Raw genomic sequence first — 22,283 nt, 5'->3', positions numbered from 1 at the left:
TTCTTCCCATGTGCATTACATTGCCAGTAAATTTTGACATGGACATCCTGAAAACAGCAACTTTATAAAATAGCTTTAAACCTAGATCTCATTCACACCTACCCCTCCACTAACTAATTCCAAAACTAAAACATTTTAATACAAAGTACTGTTCATCAGAGTTTAGTACTGGCGTAGCGGCTCATTTATATGCTAATAGCGATTGTTATTATATATTTATATAATTTAACCCATCCCTGTTGTTTTCTTTGAATTTTTCACAATAATATATATATGTATGTGTGTGTGTATTGGGTCTTTTTATTTTTTTAATTTTTTTTTGGAATTTAGGCACTGGAAAAGGTTTAACCTAGTTCGTTTTCAGAGACAGCTGAGTCATACACTTTACTCTAAAACAATAATTATTATAAAAATAATACTTAATTAGTACACATTAATGTGTGTTTGGAAAGGAAAATATTGAGTACATACCCAATCTTTGGTATAATGCATAAAGTGGTGGTTCCAAAACTTGAATCGATAATATCAAGATCAACAATGATTCATCCCACTAAAAACATCACCACTAATAGCACTAATGCATTAAAAAAGTAAAAAAAAAAAAAAAAAAACACAACTCCAAGACCAAAACATCACATCATTAATGGTGGGACCCACTGCCACCTAATTAGTGGGAGCACTAATTAGTGCTCCCAAGCATTTTTCTATCAAGATTATTAGGTTAAATTTTAATCATTGGACCAATGGTCACCTCTAAATAATAATGCTTATGTTTTGACAAAATGGCATAAAGATAATATATTGACAAAACAGTGTACAATAATTGAAATGTTACCATAGAAACTACAGTGAAATGCTAATGATACTATTAAAGAAAAAAAAAAAAGAAAATCAAGAAAAAAAAGAAAACAATTTGGAAGAAGATGAAGAAAAAAGAGGAACAGAAAGCAACTTCATGTGGCCCATTGCATGTCAACTCACTTTGGCCCGTGATGTGATTTTCATCTTCCTCCACTCCCCATTTTTCTCCCCCTATTCCTTTTACCTTCTCCACCTTCAAATCTTATGTTTTATTTAGGAATTAGAATCAAACCCATCAATCTTCATCGCTTCATGATCGCTGGATCATCATCATCCTGATGTCCATCGATAGAGGGAAAGAATTAGCCGATGGGTCATCAAGATCCCCCGGTGATCAACCCGCCACACCAAGTCGATACGAGTCCCAAAAGCGAAGGGATTGGAATACTTTTGGTCAGTACTTGAAGAATCAGAGGCCACCGGTTTCGCTATCACAGTGCAGCAGCAACCATGTGCTTGAATTTCTTCGATACCTCGATCAGTTTGGGAAAACTAAGGTTCACATACAAGGTTGTATGTTTTATGGACAGCCAGAGCCTCCTGCTCCTTGTACTTGCCCACTCAGACAAGCTTGGGGAAGCCTTGATGCACTCATCGGACGGCTGAGAGCTGCCTATGAAGAGAATGGTGGCACACCTGAGACTAACCCTTTCGCCAGCGGTGCGATTCGTGTTTATTTAAGGGAAGTGAAGGAGTGTCAAGCTAAGGCAAGAGGGATACCATACAAGAAGAAGAAGAAGACGACCAGTCAAAGCAGCGCAGATGATGAATCCAATTCAATGATGAGGTTCTGATTGGTCCATCAGGGAAAGAAAAAAAAACGGTAACTTCTTTTAAAACTTTTTTCATTACTTAAGAACAAAACTCGCATGAATTGACACCTCTAATCCATTTATCCAAGAAACAAACTAGCAGTGGCATGAACATGAGCTTCTTTAACTTCATAAGTTTACATAAGAAGTGATGATACATTATTATCTATACATAAACTATAACTATATAGTATGTACTACTACTATATTTCAGTGATTTTATAGATAGTCAATAGTCATTGAAATAGATTTGTAACAAAACCCCAAATGATAACAAGAATAAATGATTATGGGGATGATATTTAGACAATCGAATAATTTTGACCCGATAAAACCCTAGATACAATAATCCAAAATCGTCAAACTGTCCTCTTTCCATTGATACTAAATTTTTACTTATAGTTTGCATCAACATATTTTTTATTTTTTTTTAATGATAAAAAAAAAATCCCCAAATTGCAATTTTTTTTGGGTAAGACAAATTGCAAAACTTTAATTAACACAATCACTTCAAGATTTGAAAAAATTTGTGGCCGGAACTAGATGTACCCTACAATCCTCAATTCTCAACAGACACATATACAATGGTGACATTATGGTTTTAACACCTTTCACTCGCGAAAATGATAACTCTCTCTCTCTTTCTCTCATTATGCAAACATTGTTTGCAGTGAGATCCTAGACTCCTTAGTTTAATATATGTCAAACTTTTCATTAATTTAAGCATTTTTAGGATTCTGCAAATCTTTTGATCCGATGGATTGTCATCTGAGGTAGCAAACACTTATGTTGTAAAGATCTGATAATTGACCAATAATTAGATAAAACTAAGGTTTCTTTCCAAATGTCTAAACAAATAATAATAATAATAATAATATATGAGGGAAGGGAGGGTCCATGCAATCTTTTCTGTATACTCATTCAAATCTCCGAGTTGTACGAGAATTCAGAAACCAAATGCTTATTAAAATCTTTTTCTTTTTCTTCCTTTTCTTCATATAATGTAATGTAATGCCCCCACTAAATTGCCCTTTTCTTTTCTTTGCAAATTGTACTTAAGATATTTTTTATCTCCATATGTAAGTGTCCTATGTGCCTTTACTAGATTGCACATTGTCTGTATTAGATTTTGTGGGACATTACATTTATTCCTTTTCTTGACCCTTCTTTAGTTTCCTAGTTAAAAAAAAATAAAAAAATAAAAATTTGTTGTGTGCATTGTCATTGATGATTCAACTATATTTATTAGACATAGAGAAGCTGACCTCTATTCAAAATGTCTGGTTTTTGTCCTTCAAGAACATGCATTCCCCACTTAAAAACTTTATTCCCAATTTACAACCACACATACTTGCTATCACCATTTTTCTCAAACTCCATTCTTTCACATGCCATGTTTAGCTCTCAATTAGATTTTCAAGATAGAATAATAATAGTTCATATAATTGTAGATTTCAAGTTTTAGACACGTGGGTTGAAAAGTTGGAGAGAAATATAGGGTTGAAGTTGAATCTGTTATTGCCATAGTTAGTTACTTTATTATCTAGACATGACATTTTAGTAGCTTAATCTTGAATTACGTATGCATTAACAAATCATTGGACACTAGTGACCATTATATGTCCTCTCTCCAACAGCTTAAGCATTTAGATGAATTATTGGTTATACAATTCAATAATCGATCAAAAAATAAATAAAAATTAACCCTCAATGAGTGAGAAATTGATTAAATAAAAATGAAAAAATATACATGTTGAATGTCATACTTGGAAAAGGATGAGAAGACTTGACGACAATTTATGAATATGAGCATTAATACCTAGTTTGCAATTACACCTTACAAGTCCAAAAAATTATACACTTCATTGTTAACATTGTAATTAATAATCGATCAAAAAACATTGTAATTAATAATCGCTAAATGCTTCTTAAGACTGTGTTTGGTTGGGAGATTTAATGAGGGATTTGGAAAGAAAAAAAGTGTGTGAAATTAGATGAAATGTAGGTATATTTTATTCACATTTCATTTAAATTTTTCCTTTCTATTTCTAAATCCCTCCTCAAATCCCCTAACCAAATACAACTCGAGGGAAATGATGTCATTGTGGTTGGTTGTTTTCTAGTTGAGCATATGCCCTTTCAAAACTTTATTGCTTAAATTTCAATGAAACATGTATTTCATAAGAGATCTTGCAAAAGAGTTATAGTAATAAAATTATTCAAAACATACATTAGGCTGGAAAAAAAAAAATTATTTTGGAAATCATGTATTGATTGAGTAATGCTATATTGATCACATTTGATGTACCATGTGAGTTGTCACCATTATATTGATTTAATGAGTTTCATCACTTATCTTTGTTTTCAATACAGTGGTTATAACTTACATGATAAATCAAATATGATATAAAAATATGTTCAATTTAGTATTATTGTTACACTAAAAGTTTTAATTAGATGTAGATTAATTTTAAATGAAGAAATGTGAAGGTAAATATTATATAGTAAAGGTTGCACTTATAGATGAACAAATTACACTTTTACTCCCTAAAGTACTCTTTTTTCTCACCTTGCCCCGCTTTGATCCCTAAGCTCTCTTTTGTTTCCATTTTAGTTCAAATGCTAACTACAATTAGGGCTAATGGGTAATTTGGGTATTTTTTTTAAATATATATTTATATACCCTAATCAAAATCCAATCGATATCCTAACCCAACCCATAATCCTACAGAAACCAAATACCTGTCTCTTCTCACCCATTTGCCCTTTCGGTCTTTGCATCTCATCTTCTTCAATCTCCTTCTACCAATATTGTTTCCCTCTACTTCCTTACCTAACACCCTCTTTCCACCCAACCACCACACTCCGCCTCCCATATCCCTCTATTAACTCACATTTCTATCCCCATACCAAACCCTTACCACAACCATCTATCTCATTCATCTACCCTCAACCTTATCTCCTTCCACTACTATGTTCCACCAACATCTCCACTCTACAAACATTAGGAATCAAAAGGTCACAGTGACCACAAACAACCAAAAAACAACGACGAAAGGGCATCAAGAAAAGTGATTGAACCATGGACGCTAATGGTATTGATGGAATAATGCAAGCGGAGATCAACAATTTCATCTCCAAGAATAATGACAATAGTTGTGGTTTATTGTTAGGGTTTACAACAATGCCACTATTGCGGTACTGTCACACCCTCAAAATAATATAATAAATACAATCCAAACACATATCAATAACAGCATGAATCAGAATAAATAATCATTTCATGACATGAAGTTAATAATACAAAAGAGTTTAACAGAATTAAATGCCTCATTGGCTTACATATTTTCAAGCTTTGACTTAGTTACACAAAAGGAGACTAGCTCATACACATTCAGCCCCAAACTTTACAAAAATATACAATTCAAATAAAGAAACTCTTACTCCCAAAATGTCCCTCCAAGCTATTGCCTTGGTGGGGTTAAGTCACCAACACCTGAAAATGTAATTCTCAAATAGGGTGAGCTACAGCCTAGTAGAAATCATCTAGCACAATATATGAAACTTAACAAAGGTATAAGTATACTATGCATACACAACGTCAGTGATAGAGACATCCATAGTTGTACAGTCATAAAGTACCAATTTTCATTCATTTCATTACATGGACCAATTTCATTATCTTTTTGACCATCTAAATAAGACTTCAACTCATTAATTCTACAATCACATCAACAATGCATGAACACTTCAAACTTTTCTTTCACGAAAATTTCGTCCATGGGCATCCGTCAAACGGGACCCATGTAAATGTAGGCTATACAAACACTACAACTACCATTTTACGGATATTTCGTTCGTGGGCTAGGCACCCATGTATAATTTCGAGACTTTCATCCAAGATACTCCAACCAACTTAATTATAATGGAGTTCATCCCCTTTCTCCTCCCAAACAATTATTCATACATATGAAATGTATTTAAACACAACATCAAATAATGGAGCACATCCTATTTCCACTCCCATATAATCATACATATATAATGTATATAAACATAGTCATATTCAATGACAAACAACAAGAGATTAGTTTCAATTCAGCTAATCCTCATACAATTTCTACAACAATCATGCATATCCTCCACCGATAACCCAATACAGTTATTTCTAAATAAATATCCAATCTCATAACAGATAATTTATTCAAACTTCCAACGGATGAATCAATACATAACCGATCCCACCATTCTTACCAATACCCTCTTAATTTTACATTTTCAATGATAACTTTAATTATCTATATAAAATAACCATGATAGTCATGTTAGGGCAAAACCTTCCGATTTCTAATCATCAACCCAAATATCATTTTCAACCATTTTGACCCAACATAATTTCATTTCCACAACCTTCATTTATTTATTTCATGTTCAACAACAATCCCTCTTTCCATATTATACATAAACCGTAGGTTTGCTTACAACACCCTCAAATCACATCATTGTTACACAAGATACAAATAACTAAGCTAAATATCATATGAAAGTGTAGAAAAGATCCCTAACTCAAAGGGAGAAGATGAGTCAAACAAGGGAAAAATTTTAAGAACATCGAAACCCACTTCTATTCGGATCAAAATGTAGATCTTGACGAGCTCTGCCTTTTTCTCAAAGGCACTAGGGTGAAAAAATCAATGGATCTAGATGAAATTTAAGAGAGAATGTGAATTCTGAAGAGAGTGGCATAAGAACAAGCTTTTTAGAAAGTTTTAGAGAAAGATAGATATGAAAAAGTGATTTAAAATATCATCTTTTCGAACTGTTATACGCGCAGTTCGCTCGAGCGTGAAAAGTCTCATTCGAGCGTCAGACACAAGGTTCCGCTTGAGCGTGAAAGTTGGCGCTCGAGCATAAAATACACATTTCCAGAAGTTCTGTAGACGAGGGTCTCTACTCGAGCGCGGGACTGGAAGCTTGAGCGTCCAAAGCACTTTCCCAATTTTTTCAGAACTACAAAAGAAATGCTGAGAAGTGGCAAATCCTGCTCGAGCGTAAGAATGACCGCTTGAGCAGAGGAGCAAAATTTGTGAAGCCCACTCGAGCGCAAAAATGCCCGCTCGAGCTCAAGAATGCCCGTTCGAGCGTAAGAACCAAAATTTGGACAACAAAGGTTTGAAAAAACAAGCAATCAATCTGTCCTAAACGCACAACTACAACCCAATAACTAAAATAAAGGGGAAAACAAGGGAAAGTGATAAAAATAACTATTCAAAATCAAACCAACCCAAGTCCAGAATGCAATAAGTAACGAGTCAAAACCCGGAATCGTTATAGGTACCCAAAAGCCAAAAAGTGGTGGTCAAGAGTGAAGATTTTTTTATTAGGGGTGAGAGGTTGGTGGTTATGAATGGCGGTTTTGATATGAAGAAGTGATGATTGGAAAGTAAGGGTTTTAATGTGAAAAAATGATGGCCTTATTCGTCAAGAGAGTAGGGCTAGATGTGAGTGATGGAGGATGTGAGTGTGAGGATTTCGATAAAAGGGTTTGAAGGTATAAATGATGGATGTAATTTGTAAATGAAGGTTTTGATCAAGGTCTAGAGAAGATGAAGTGGCAGGGCGGTAGAGAAGATTGAAGTTGCAAGTTGAATGAGTGATTTGGTGTGGTTGGAATGACCATTTTGATGTGTGTCATTGATATGGTAGGGTGTAAATGGTCTTAGTTATTTTTCTTTTTAGGTTTTTTTTCTTTCTTTTTTTGTTACAGTCTTATTATTTTTAAATTTTCTTGAATTGCTCTTAGATATGGGTCATACTTGGGTCTAGTCTGGATTGCTCGGTGCCATGTGACATTTTTTATCACAAAATTATGACAGTAGTTAGCATTTGGACTAAAGTGGGAAATAAAGGATAGTTTAGGAATCAAAGTGAGAGAATCTTCGCTTTAGGCGGCAAAGTGAGAAATAGGGTATACTTTAGGGGTTAAAGTATAATTTACCCATTATAGATAGATAGATTGAGAAACTAAAACATAATGTAGTGTAGAGTTATAATGTTAAGAATTTTGGAGATATGGCATTTAAGTGGCTTAGAGAGGACATGTCTCCAACAAGCAAGATTTGTATTCATTAGAACTCTAACCCTTTTGGTACCAAGAATTTCAAATAACTGCATTGTTATATCAAATTCATCCATTTTGATAAAATAAAAAAAATAAAAAAAAATTAATTAATTAATTAATTAATTAAATTTTAAAATACTTTTTTTAATTATTATTTTTTAAATAATTAGTGCCAAAAAATCTCTTTATTTCAAAATGTAAAGATTAACAGATAAGGAAGGTAATGTGATATTTGTGAATAATTGAGGGGTCTTGGTACAACTAACTCTACTTTATTTCATGTTCAAAATTTGCTATAAAAGTATAATTATCATATAGTTATATTATATGATATATAAAATCATTATCTATAAATATACAATTTATATAAATATACCGTAAGGCTTCATCAAAACTGAACTCTTCAATGTATAAGGTTGACGCCGATCTACTTTGAGTCTTAAATATACAATTTATTACTTTAATATATGATCTTCTTTCATTCCTAATCTTCTTTCAATCTGAAAATTGCAGATTATTAAGTGATTATAATCTACTTGAATTCCTCTACTGACTTAACTTTATCTGCACGAATTGAAACAGTTTTCATTTGTATTTGTCCAGAATATAAATAGTAAAGTTACTCATTTTAAAAATGTTCATATTTTTAGATAATGTTAGAAAATGAGATAATTTTATTATTTATATTTTCAACAATATCATAACTATCTAACCTCTGAATGGGTTTCAAAGACTTGTCAACTGGACTAATTTCAATTTTGTATCATAATTGATTCATTTTATAAGCACGCAAGAAAGAAAAGCAATACTTAAGAAAATATTTAAAATTTGAACTATGTAAGTCTGGCCTATTGTAAGTGTGATCCATACCACACTAGATTTTAATCGGTCATATAGATTCAAATTTTGATTGTATATTAGTTGAAGCTTTTATTTTAGGGTTGAACTTTTCTCATGTTGGAATCTCAACATAAGAAAACTCAAGGGATTTGTAAAGCCTATCATATGTTCCGTTTCGATAATCCGAAACATTTACTTTCTAGGACTTGTTGTGTAGACTATTTATACAAAAAATCAAGATAATCAAATATCGGTAGATATATGTTTGAATAAAATTTGTATTATAAAAATTAGATTGTTATTTTTGAAATTATATTTGTCGCCTATTTCTTAAAAATAAATATGATTCAAATATATCTAATTTTTTTGCATGAATATTCTACTCAATAAAATGAATGGTTCACGGAATTGATTTCAAAATAGGCCTACCAAATCCAAATGTTCTTTTGAGTTGAGATCTCAAGTTGAGAGAAGGCAAACACTTTATTTTAATATAGAGTAATTTATTAATTGTAATGACATTTGCTAAGGCCATCTTTTGGATTTCCCTAGGAAATGACATCATTCCATAATGCAATGCAATGCAATGCAACACAAACAGAATATACCCAAAAAAGAAGTTGAAATTATGAAAAGGTTCACATTCAGAATAAATTTTAGTCTACCATTAAATTTTTATATGCTTTAATTTTGTATTCTTAGTATTAATGTTTCATAATATTTTCCATGGGTCATTCGAGAACAATTCATTGTTTTATGTATCTGCCCATGGGTTTGTAAAAACTACATTATATCAGTTCTCGTACTTATACAAAAATTAATTACAGAAGATTGTATCTAATTCTGTAATTAATTTTTATGTTTATATAGTCATTTCATATATTATACATAGGAACATATTGAACCATTTTTTGGACGATTTGTTTTCTTCACTATCCACTGTCATTCAAGAATGACCTTTCTCAATGAATATCCATCTATTCATGAATATATAGTTGGAAGTTGTTTGATACATAATGCAACTGATAATTTTATTTTTATTTTTTTGTTGCAGGAAATGTGCGGCAGATTTGGTGATAGGAATTAGTCAGAAATCAAAGTCTGTTGAAGTTGCAGATTGTCAATCTATTGCTGCTTTTCTTTTCTTTTCTTTTTTTTCTCTTGGCCAATAGTGATAACTGAAACTCACAGTCTAAGGGAATTTTCATATAAATAGTTCTCATCATGTATGGTTTGGTATGCTAGGTTTTGTGGGTTCCCATTTTGTTTTTTATATTTTAAAATTTGTATGATCTTATCAGGTCACAACACTCTTTATTTTATATATAAGGGAAGTTGTATGCTTAAAGTTGTGACTTTGCATAATTCATAATAACTTCCTACATAGAATATGTATTTATTTCTCATTTTGAAAATGCAATACAAACTAACAAATTTCATTAATATTTTTACTGACATAATATATGAAAAGTTAGTTTATATAGCGTTACTCTTCTCCCTCATCTATATTTTTTTGGTCTTCTAATGTAATACCATCTATTATATGACTCCTCGTTTGTGAATTATACTACACAGATCATATGAAAAGCATATTAAAGCAGGTCTTGCTAGACGAATGATAGGTTAGCCCAAGTTTCAACAGTTGAATAATTTTTAAAATATTATTTATTTTAAACTAATTTAGCCTAACAAAAAATAGTTAGAGATTAATGATTGTCTCGGTTTAGGCATACTATTACTACAAAGTTGTCATAACACATTATAATTAATTTGAATATTACTTAATGTGCTTTAAGCCTATAAAATTTTACGAGTGGTCTAGTTTAAAAAAAAATTAAACAAAAAAAATAATAATAAGAGACTAATCTGACAAGATTTTATTGCTTTTAGAAGAAAAAAAATTATTTTATATGATTTAGCAAATAAAAATCTTATGAGACGTGTCATATTGTAAATTCCATACAATACAAGTTCTCTCCACACTCCTCTCTCTCTATGCATTGAAGGACTGTGGTTTAATAATGGTGGGTGCAGAAAGAACTCTTCTGGTACTTTCAGAAGTATAAAAAAAATGTATAAAATAAAGGAAAGGTTTAAAACGTGTTTGGGAGGCGTGCTTTTCTCTTCTTCTAAATATATTCCATGTCATTGTGTACGATTTTTTTACTTTTTTCTATCACAGAAAAAAAAATTTATTGATACAAATTAAAAGTACGAGTACAACCAACTTTCATCAATAAAAATGAAAAAAAAAAAAAAAAAACCAAAACATTATTTCTTAGAGAATATATTCCAACTAAATTGGCACATTTTAGAGGCCTACATATCTCTATATATTTAATAATGATGCAATTTGAACACCTCGATATGAATATTTTTTTTGATGAGCAAAAAAGAATTTATTAATATAAGATAAAAGCATACAATAAGAAGGTTATGGATGAAATTGCATCATTATCAAAACCTCACATCTCAACTATATTGGCACCCGAGACAAGACCAATCATATGCACACTCATAAAAATTGGAGAGATTCCAATATAAACAAGCAAAAATAGGAAGCAATACTACACCCAGACAACCCACTCCGCTCCCAGTCCTAACACAATATAGTACCTGTTCCAAATTGAAAATTGAATATTGATGTAATACTACACATCGATTTGAATATTGATGTAATCTCTTGTACTTAGTCGTTTACATTAATATACTTACTTTTTTTGATTCCCAAAAGAATTTATAAAAAAAAAAAAATCATACAACAAATTCATATATAGTTCACACATCACTCTCTTTAATACCTAATAAGAGCATTTGAGATTTGATCTTTTCTCTCCAGTCTTTTTCAATGGTAGCTTTTTATGTACATTGTACAAAACATGTTCTAACATTTTGATTCCTTAATACCAACTTACAAGACAATTAGTCTCTTGCGCGCCACCTTTCCCTTTTTAATAAATGAAAAAATAAGCTTATATTGCTCACAAATTATATAAAGGCATTAATACCCTTCATATAAAGGCATTAATACCCTTCATATAGGTTGGGTTGTTACATATGGAATCCTCATAGTAGGTTGGAACAACATCCTATCAATTTGAAAATAATAGTTTGAGAAAGCAAGAGAATGCTTCACTTTTCTCCATGTGAGTAAGAGTTCGAAAATAGGGATAGCAATATTGATCTGATGATATAAACCACCAACACCAATGATGAATTTGGAGGAGGGGGCGGCCACACTCTCAAAAATTTGAAAAATATCATATATTATACTAAAAATTTTTAAATAATTTAAAACTATAGAAGTTCGCATCCCAAATTTTTTTAAAATAATTTCAAAATTATATAGAGTAGCCCTCTAATTTTTTACACTATAGAGTAACCCTCCAAAATCATAATCCTGAATCCGTCCCTAACACCTTCCTAGTTAGGGATCTATGCATCGGAAAAATGCTCTAGTGACTGGAAATCAACCACCACTAGTTACAAATCTTCAATATATATCATAGTTATGTGCGAAGCAATTTGGCATTGATGTAACAAAAAACGTGTAAGGCCAAAATTTGTAGAGAACCAAGATATTGTAAGTTAATGACTTTCAAAAGCACGTGCTGGTAGAGTTAAAAAGGTGTTGCCTGAGATGAGATTACTGGGGAAGCATAGATTACTTTTGATTGCCTCTCAATAGTCTTCTTGTCTATTTTGGTGAATGGTTCAAAGCCACAAAAAGGACTGCGTCAAGGTGATTCACTTTCTTTTCTTTCCTTTTTTGTGTATTTTAGTGGCTAAAGTCTCAATGTTCTGTTTAATAGGACAAGGCAAAGAAATTTGATTTATGGAGTTGAAATTGGTATGAGTTGGTATTGACTCATCTTCTGTTTGTCCTAATATTTTGTTGTTTTGATATACATACATATATATATATATATATATATATATATATATTAATTTTATACTTTTGACTCCATATTTCACAAATATAAAGCGGTGGCCGCTTATAAAACCCAAAGAAAATGACTAAAATTTTAAAAAATAAAAGATAAAAATCCTTAAGTTAAATGAACCTGTATAATTTGAAATTAAGGTCTCGTTTGGAATAACTTATTTTAATAATTTTTAAATTTTTTAACTAAAATATGAAATAAAAAAAACCAGTATGTTTAGAATAACTTTTTAATTTTTTACAAAAAAATAAAGAAAAATAAAATCTTTGATTTTTTTATATAAATTATAAACTTTTTAAATTTTCTTAATAACTTTTTAACTTATAAATTAAAACAAACATTTGCCAAACGAGGCCTAATTAATGACTAATATTACCATACAAAAAGGTTTTTGAAATCTTAAGAGGGTGATTGACCCCTCTGAGTTCCCTCCATGTTCATCTTTGTCCACATGCTTTAGCCACTTGATCAGTAATTATTAAATAATTTGGAAATATTATGTGATATTGTCTCCGTTGTGCTCCCAACCCGCTCGGTAATTATTAAATAATTTCCAAATATTATGTGATAACTGATGCCAACAATCTTAACAAAACTTTTGTTTTTCATTGGGTCCCACCATGGGTCCAATCGGGCCATTTAGTAGGTCATAGTGTCCAAGTTTAAGAAACTGATTTTCTCTGGGCTGAGTTTGGGTTAGCAGATCCAGCCCATGTCCAATTAGACGGCCCGAATCCTACCCACTTGATAATTGGGCAGGTTTGGGCTACCTTCTTTCAACCCGCCCCAAATCCGCCGGGAAAACAATCACTGCAGGAAGCATATGCCCTCCAGCCTCCATAATTATAAAAGACAAGTCCACTTCACAAATAAAAACAATGAAGCAATCAACCAATTTTAACAAATAATAACAACTCTTTTCTGTTCTTAATTCTGAGGTTCCACAAAAGCTAAAAGAAATAAGCAACAGTAGAAAAAAAAAAAAAAAACCACAACAAAATACTATTAAAGAATATATATATATATATATATATCAACCACAACTGCACAGCCTACTACTCTTGCCATATCCTCTTTTGCAGAATTAGTATAGATCTATGTGTTCGCAAAGACAACAGAAATCTACCTATACCTTCCGAGAAGATCAGCATCACTTGAAATGTGTTCTCCAACATGATTGTCGTCTATAAATAACTGTCTGCGACATAGAAAGAAAACAATTTCAGAAATTCCATCCCTTTTATTGACAATATAAACAACACAACACACTTTCTGGCCTCAATGAGAACAAAGGCCGCTATAATCACCACAGAAAGCTACATTCAATTATTTTATGTAAACTTCTACATAGCCTTGGATATATATCAGAATTCATGTTACATGTAAATGTCAGCACAATGCAGAGAACAAGCATATAGTTTGTTTTCAACCCAAAGAAAAAATCATCCTCTTTCACAACATAAAATGTGAAAATCCACAGCATAAGTAGCCCAGAATCAAACAAGAACATAAAAGGTAATATCAACCAGGAGCAAGAACTACATGAACACAAAGTAAATGTAATCCAAATTAGAAAAAATCAATATCTCTTAAATCGCATTGACATGGCCCTAAATCTGGTATGTTGGACTTTTGGGTCAGCTGTGCAAATCCTTTGTTTTCTTTAATTTTTTTTCTATGTAAATGAAGTGCATTTTATTCTGGGAATCAAATAAAAAATCCGACAGCATAGCTCTATCAATAGGAAGTTTACACAAATGGGAGCAAATATCTTCACATGAAAAGGAAGATGGTCTGTAAAAGAACACCTATAATGCTCCATTAATCCAAAATGCACTTCGACTCCCCTTGAACCATTCTAAAAATTTTGGGGCTTTGGGTTTGGTTATTTATCAGGGTTTTCCCTGTATGTTGGCGTTTGTGTAGATGATTTTCCCTTACAGGTTTCATATCCCCTTAAAACGGCAATAAATTTTTGCCACTCAACTAGTTAAGGACCATATTATGTTTAATTACAGGTCTTTACCGACTCAACAAACCATTTTAAGCTTTCTTGTCCACAACTCCATGAAATCATGCATCCCGGTAACTTAAGGTTCACTAACCAAACACTTATTTTATACTTCATCTCCATTGATGCCATATCCTTTGTTGAATCATGGGCTGCCATGCCCTTTCTCCTTCCACTCACCCACATCATTTTTTGCATTCCTCTAAACCGTGTAGCATCTCTCAAAATAAATCAGTCCACTTTGACAAAACAATTGCTACTCCTCTGATCATCATGGCCAGTAAACCACACAACTAAAATGAATCGTTTTCAACTTGTCATAATGCCTCTCCACCACCTCTCCATGATTGATTTTTTATTTTATCTTTTGTTGTACAACCAATTAACCATACCACCATCAGTCCGTCATCATTTCCACAACACTTATTTCAGGACTGCATAGATGACTGAGTATTTCGTACATCAACAAACAGTTAATCTTGAAATATTTTGCCTAAGATTCAAAAGGCTTGACAAAAGGCAAAAACACAAATAAGCCTTCATGGGATGAAACAATTTGTGTCTTCATTCGATGAAACAAAGCATAACATAATACAGTAAACGAATTCACCCAAAAAAATAATACAGTAAGGGTGGACCATAAAAAAATTACCTGTTTTTTTTTCCCTTGGGACAAATACAAACCGTCAACTAATAAATAAGAAATGGCTTTATTCAGGAGAAATCAAGGCACAAGTTCACTAAGCAAAATCCACTGGACCGCCTTACAATCATATTGTTTATGTTAGCAATGTCCTCATAATATTACAATGCATGCAGATTTTCTTCAGAAAATGAATAAGTTGTTGCTTTTAAATTTATATTGCTCATCAAGTAAACAATATCATGTACTATCTATAACCTTGCTTTTACAAAAACTTTCTCATAATTGCCATCACACACTCTCAATTTTGCCAAATAAGCCATATGCTCAATAAGTTGATTCATGGCTTGTTCTTTAATATTCCCCAAAAGCTTGATCTATTAGGGAATGTGCCAAACAATACTTACCAAACTCTTACACCCTCCCTCCCACCCATGCAGGAAAAAATTGAACTTCCCACGAATGCTTTCATATCCAATTCTGTCCTCGACCATTTCAGCACCCATTCATGTTAACATCTCATCACCCAGACTGATTCTGTAGATATATTGTTCCCCAATAACCCAACATTGTCAGGTAAAACTATCCCATCATTGTGGATAGTAATGTATGATCACTCACCGCTTAGAACTATTTCTCAATCTATTCTTCCCACTTCAGTTTTTTGGCATAACATCCTTCAATGCCAAACTACTTATTTTTTGTTTGTAAACTACATTACTCGCTTCCATTTCTGTTAATATTTACCATCTCTATCTATAGCATAATCTACAAATACTAGCTCCAAAAGTTTTTTTAAAGTGACAATCCATTTCATTTAAATTAACACCTCATTAAAGCATTTCATTCTTTGTTGTGCATAATTGAACCATCTCACTAAGGTCCTTTGTTGCTTCCTCAAATTGAACATTCACGTATTGTAGCCACAACATGTCTAATCTAATCTTCTACACCACTTCACCAAAAAGGTTGAACATCATTTTTAAGATTTCAGGAAGAAAAAAAAAAGGAATGAAAATGAGGCTACTACAAAGAATCACCCTCTCTCATTGATCAGTTTGTCTAAACCAAAATTATTCGTACAATATCACAAGGGGAAGAGGTGCTATTGCATAGTCCAGAAAACATTTTCAAATCAACCCATAGAGGTAATTAGCACTTCTAAGCCTATCTATATTTCCTGCCAGAGAACTTCTCTTTAGTGGGTGAGGGGTGTAGGTGAAAATGTAACATCTCTTGGGCATAGTATCAAAAATTATCAACTAAATAAGAATGAAAATAGAAGGTAACAAGAAGACTGAAACACGATTCCAGTCACATTTTGCTAAAGTTGTGGACATTAACTACCAGGTCAACCAATGGGCATATACCAAAAAGAGACCAATAAAACTAGTAAAATAATCTTCTCTAGCTAAGCAATTTAAAGTCGCAAAAATTATATAGCAAAGTCTACTGAGTTGTCTGAATTATTGGACTAACAGAGCAGTGGATTCGAAAATGGTGCCCAACCCCTAAATCCTTTGGAAAAAATTACATTAAAACAGAAAAAGAAAAAGAAAGAAGCAACAACTACTTACCTATGGAACTAAACCGTGAAGTTAAGGAATGGGCATAGCACATTGTGAGATCTAAATGCTAGTGAGGCATTATAGGAAGCATTATGGTCATGCACCTTAAGGCACATGTACAAATCCTTAACGTACAATTCCACATCAAAACCCTAAACCAGTCCAAGTGCAAAAAGGATGATGTTAAGTTCACTGTCAACAGAAGGCACTTCTTCAAAATCTGTAGCCCAGTTCAAAAGAAGCAAGTCAGCAAAAAATTAACATTAACTTAGTGCAAAGGTTGTTTATCTACTAAAACAATATCATCTACAAACAATATACAACACGGAACATCATCTTGAATTGTGTTTAGTTAATTCATCTATGACTAAGGTAAATAGGTAAAAACTTAAAGTTGGGCCTTGACGCAAACCTACAGATCACAAAATTTACTAGGCTTTCCTGCAGATGATCGAATTGTAATCACAATCCCAGCATACTTGTCTTTTTTTCGTGTCAATATATCATTTGGTCACAACATTTTTTTCTAATACCCACCATATTATATTCTAAGCATTCTATTGAAAGCTTTTTCTAAATCTAAAAAAACATGTGTAGTCTCCACTTTGTATTTTCTATTAATCTTCCTAGTAAATATATTGTTTCCATAATTGAACTATTGATCATGAATCAAAATTGTTTCACTAACACTCTTGTTGTAACTTGTAAGCCATGCTCAATCACTCTCTTCCACATTTTTATTGTATGACTCATGATCTCAGTACTCATGATCTCAGTACATATGATAAAATTTTACTCAAATGGTTCACAAGACCTAGACATTCATAACATAAAAATAAATTTAATGAAATAAATAATGTTCAAGGATAATAAGGTCACAGGTAGTTCAACCCTCGGTCCCTTGCTACTAGACAATGGATTCAACCCAACCCAACCCAACCCAATTTTTTAACAACACAACAGAAACCCTCCTTTTTATGTCAGCTAGTCAAAACTCATGGCTTCAATTTAGGCATATAATACTCAGGTTCTGTTTGGAATACTGCTTTAGGCTAAAATAGTCATATAGGACAAAATTGACTATTTTAACCAAATATGACAAAATATTATATCCAACTCATAATCATTTCATTTTTTCTCTCACAAAAGTCAAAAAAGCCAAAATACCTATCTCAAACGAGACTTTTAGCCCCAGACTAAAATAGCCAAAAAGCCAAAAAACTAAAAAGCTAACCCACATCCCAAACAAAGGTCCAGCAAACACCAATATCATATCAAAATTGAACAACAATCTTGTTCCACATCCATGGAAATGATATCATAATACTCAACAGCTCAAAAGGCATAAGCTTCAAACTGAAGTTGCCAGCTATGCAAACCATTTGACTCCCTCACATTTCACACTTCACTAAATCTCATTGTCACTAGAAACCCCAAAACTTTCTTTACACAGAGATATATGTATATAATGTATGTGCAGATAAGCGAGTGACCATGAGAGAGAGAGAGAGAGAGAGATAACAACAAATTGGAAGAATTCTTTTCTTCCCTCTCTTTAGTTTTTTAACACACTAATTTGTCAATAAACACGGAACCTAACAGGCCTGCTCAAGACAAATTAATCAAAGTCATATGAGCATAGAAACTTTTTTTTTTTTTAATAAAAAGAAATTGTTCTAGATGTAATACACAGAGGAAGAGAATAAGAAGAAAAAATTAATACAACATTTTGCATGAACCATTCAAACTTACAAGAGAAAGAACTCCACCCCTTGACGATATTAAAACTTTTAAAAAAATAATAATAATAAAATTAAGAAAGCCTAGAAATAGGGTTTACCACATCCCTTGCCCCAAAAAAATTTAATCAAGCCCAAAACTAGTCATTTAAAGATTTTCCAGTTCAAAACAGACACTTAAAATTGTCAGTTTTAGCATAGCTTCTCAAATGGCACACAATTAGTGTTGAACATGAAGTCTTGTCATTAAAATATAGGAGTAATAGAAGTTCATGGTTCACAATAGAACGCGTTGTCTTCAACAATCTAGAAGCATTTAAATGTTGAACGGACAGTAGAGAAATATCAGTGAAAAATTCTCACCAGCTTCTGAAGTTCGCCTTGCGCGCTTCATCTTTTCGATCTGTATCTGCGAATCCATGAAAAGCTTCATTCTCTGGATCTCCAAATCCTTTGCAAACTGCATCCTCTGTTTCTCCAGCTTTATCATCTGCCTCTGCTTAGACTCCTCCACTCTCTCATAAATCTCTCCCAGCCTCTCTATCGCCTCCGCCAGCTGCCGGTACCCCTCCGTCCCGTTCCTATCTCCATCCCGCCGCCGTGTCCCGCCGCCGCTCGACCTAGACCTCGACTTCTCTGACTCCGCCTCCGCGGCCGCAGCGGCAGCGGCAGCAATCGCCGAAAAGTTCCGCCTGAAAAAGGAATCGTCGACAACCGCCGGCGGCATAATCGCCGCCGGACGCTTCGACCGGGGACCGACGGGAACCAACGACGGCGACGGAGGGAGCGCCGGTGGTGTTTTCCGATGAGTCGCCGCCGCAGGGGAGGGCTTGTAGGAGGAACCGATGAGAGAGTCTAGGCGGGAAAAGAAGGGCCACTGGCTAGTATAGCCGCCGCTGTTGGAATCAGAAACCCTAGCTTTCTCGATCTTGTACCTCTTCTTCAAGGTGTCGATGCGGTTCTTGCACTGAACGTCGGTGCGGCGGGCCTTCTTGACGTGGCCGTGGACTGCGTTGACGGCGTCGGCGACGTCTTGCCAGTGTTTCTGGCGGAGGTTGCCGCGGTTGAGGTCGAGGTATCGGTCGCCCCATGCCTCGACGAGCGTGTAAGTGGCGTCGTTGGACCAGCAATCTTCTCGCACCGGCATCGAAGACGGCGGCTGCGTCGTCGCCGGAGAAGTGGGGGTGGCTCCGTCGCTGTCCTCCATTGAAGTGGTGGTGGTGGTGCGTCGGTGGTGATGAGTGGGGGGAGAGGGAGTGCCGGCTGTGGAGAGAGATGTCAGTGTGAGTGAGGAATTGGTACGGTCGGTTCGACGGGACAATTTCGTTTGCGTTCGTGCGAGCGCCGACCAACGTGCGAAGTAGTAGTGAGGTTTCTCAATTTTTTTTTGAGTTTCCACAGCTAGCACTGGACAGAATATTGCTTAATCCATTAAAATTGCACTAATTTATATCAATTTATATTGTTCTAATCATTCATCGCAGTTTAAATTTTAAAATTTATAATCTGTCTTTCTAACCGTTCTGCTATAATTAATACATATATATTTTGTAACTTTCAATAAAATATCAAAATAAAAATGAATATGAGAGAGATTTAAGATATAAAATTTATTACAAATTAATAGTTATATATATAAAACATATTGTGTAAAATTATTTTATATTTTATATATATATATATAATATTATATAAATTAGTGTTGTATATTATATAAATGTATGATAACTAGTTAGAATCTTTTTCAATCCGCCAATCTGCTAAAAGCCGCCCAAACTGTAATTTGTCAATCCGTTAATCCACCAATCTGGCATTCGGTTTGTAATTTTACTTTGAAATCACCCGAACCGCACTGCGTACACTCCTATCCACGGCTGCTTGGGGCTCTTCTGTTTTTGTCCTCGACTCGACTCAGCTCGATTCTGATGCAGTTTCAACCACTCATCTTCTAACCTTCATTTTTCACATTAACTTCAAAATTCAACAAGTTGATAAGGTAAACTAGGAAAATGCTATAGGTCTTAAAATTTCTACTCAATATTTTATCAAATGTCTCACATAGATATAAGAAAAATGTTTGGAAGCTCTAAATTGAGAGCACTAAAGGAGCTCTAGAGAGTGGGTCCCACTGACTGATGTGATGTTTTGGTCTTAAGTTTTTTTTTTCTTTTTTTTTTTTGAATTTCCACCTCATTAGTGGTCCATTAGTGCTCCCAAATTAGTGGGATGTATCATTGTTGTAGATGTAAATACCACACTTATGTGGAACCCACCCTATGTGAGACACTTGGTAAAAATATTTGATAGAAATTTTGATATCCCTAGTATTACTCGGTGAACTATAGTATAAGATTAAAATGATTAATATTTCATTGTTGGGTAAATTATACTGACCTCTCCTAAGGTTTACCTTAATTACAAGGACCTCCCTTGTAGTTTCAAAAATAACACTAACCTCTTCTACTTTTGAAAATAATATACAGATTCCCCCTTCCCGTTAAAAGAGCATGAACGACGTTAACTTGACAGCCGAATTGACCATAATACCCTTGAACCATATTGTGAAAAGACATAGTCGCTGAAAGAGAGGGTTCTGGTCGTTTCTTTACCTCTCGAGGTAATCTAGTACTTGGAGAAGTGATTCCTCGTCAGTGGGTTCATTGTCACAAAGATCGAAGAAGATGGAGGAGTTTGCGGTGACGACGGTGGTAGTGGATGAGGGTAAGAGTCCGGACCAAATGGCGTTTGGCCGAAGAGTTTCTAGATCTAGATCCAGATCCGTCGAGTATGAAAGCAATAGCTTTTCTAGGGACTTTTCGAGTGAATCTCTACTGGGTTTGGAGACTACACTCTCTAGCGAGTCAAGTCTCAGAGATAAGGCCACCGCCATGGTGGCGGAGGACAGGAATGCATCAAGGAGAGAGTCAAGTGTAATGGGATTTGTAGTGGGTTCATGATCACTTCCTCATCATTTTCATCTTTTTACTGGGTTTCACCTTCAATTGAAGAAAATGGGAAGTCAACAGTAGTGGTGGTGGCGCATGGAAGAAGTAAGAGTTGGGTTGGGCATTTGCAAGTCCAATTAGAGCTTTCAAGCCTTCTTCTTTTTCAGGAAAGAGAGAGATTTCCAACAAAACCACAATTCCAAACCTCAATGTCATTCCTTCATTGTTGACTGTGAGAGGTTAATTAGCTCCATTCTACTCTCTCTCTCTCTCTCTCTCTCTCTCTATTTTTGTATGTTTGAACTAGTTTTGGGTATAATTTTTAAAGATGTTATTTGTCAAGTTCAAATTAATGTGAATTGTTTTGGTTCTTTGAAGTTCAATGTTGATGCAAAAAAGACACTTGAGATCCAAATGGGACTTCAAAGAAAGATACATGAATCTAAATTGTGTGCCCACCAAGAATAGTCATCTTGAATCTTTGTTCTAAGGCGCTGTTTGGGAAGCCCAAAATGAGGCTATTATAGCCTATTTTGAGAAATTAGCCCAAAAGCAACACTGTTGGAACCTTTTTCAAAAAAAGAAAAAAAAAAAATTATTCTGCATAGCCGGCAGTGTAGGCACAGCCTACACTGTCAGCTACAACACTTGTTCCATCAATAAATAAATTACCATTTTACCCCTTGATATCAATTTAAAAAAATATATTTTTAGGGATAAATTTGCCATTTTAAATTTAAACATCATTTCAACACATTTTCCAATACAACAACTCAACTAAAAATTCATCCCATCTTCC

General features: G+C 33.7%; 2 protein-coding genes across 3 annotated transcripts; one reads left to right on the top strand and one right to left on the bottom strand.

Annotated features, from left to right (window-relative positions):
* Positions 1-907: 907 nt before the first annotated feature.
* LSH10 (LIGHT-DEPENDENT SHORT HYPOCOTYLS-like protein (DUF640)) lies at positions 908-9,873 on the top strand. Its single transcript, XM_028209691.2, has 2 exons — positions 908-1,684; positions 9,689-9,873. Exon 1 carries the CDS (start codon positions 1,140-1,142, stop codon positions 1,653-1,655), a length of 516 nt encoding a protein of 171 aa, XP_028065492.2. The 5' UTR covers positions 908-1,139; the 3' UTR covers positions 1,656-1,684; positions 9,689-9,873.
* Positions 9,874-13,473: 3,600 nt separating this feature from the next.
* Positions 13,474-19,969, bottom strand: LOC114268512 (sequence-specific DNA binding transcription factor). Of its 2 annotated transcripts, XM_082884728.1 has the most exons (3): positions 18,903-19,946; positions 16,810-17,020; positions 13,474-13,776 (listed from the first exon to the last, which is right to left on the bottom strand). In XM_082884728.1, the coding sequence occupies exons 1-2, from the start codon at positions 19,744-19,746 to the stop codon at positions 16,953-16,955; spliced, it is 912 nt and encodes a 303-aa protein (XP_082740854.1). In that variant the 5' UTR covers positions 19,747-19,946; the 3' UTR covers positions 13,474-13,776; positions 16,810-16,952. The 2 variants fall into 2 exon arrangements, with proteins under 2 accessions (XP_082740854.1, XP_028065493.2); XM_028209692.2 differs by lacking the exon at positions 16,810-17,020 and having other exon boundaries at positions 18,903-19,969.
* Between the last annotated feature and the right edge of the window lie 2,314 nt (positions 19,970-22,283).

This window comes from Camellia sinensis, chromosome 8 (genome assembly GCF_055761805.1).
Source record: "Camellia sinensis isolate YWXY chromosome 8, ASM5576180v1, whole genome shotgun sequence".
NCBI classification, from domain to species: Eukaryota; Viridiplantae; Streptophyta; class Magnoliopsida; order Ericales; family Theaceae; genus Camellia; species Camellia sinensis.
Note: the sequence above shows the minus strand (reverse complement) of the source record. Positions and strands in the feature narration are given on the sequence as shown.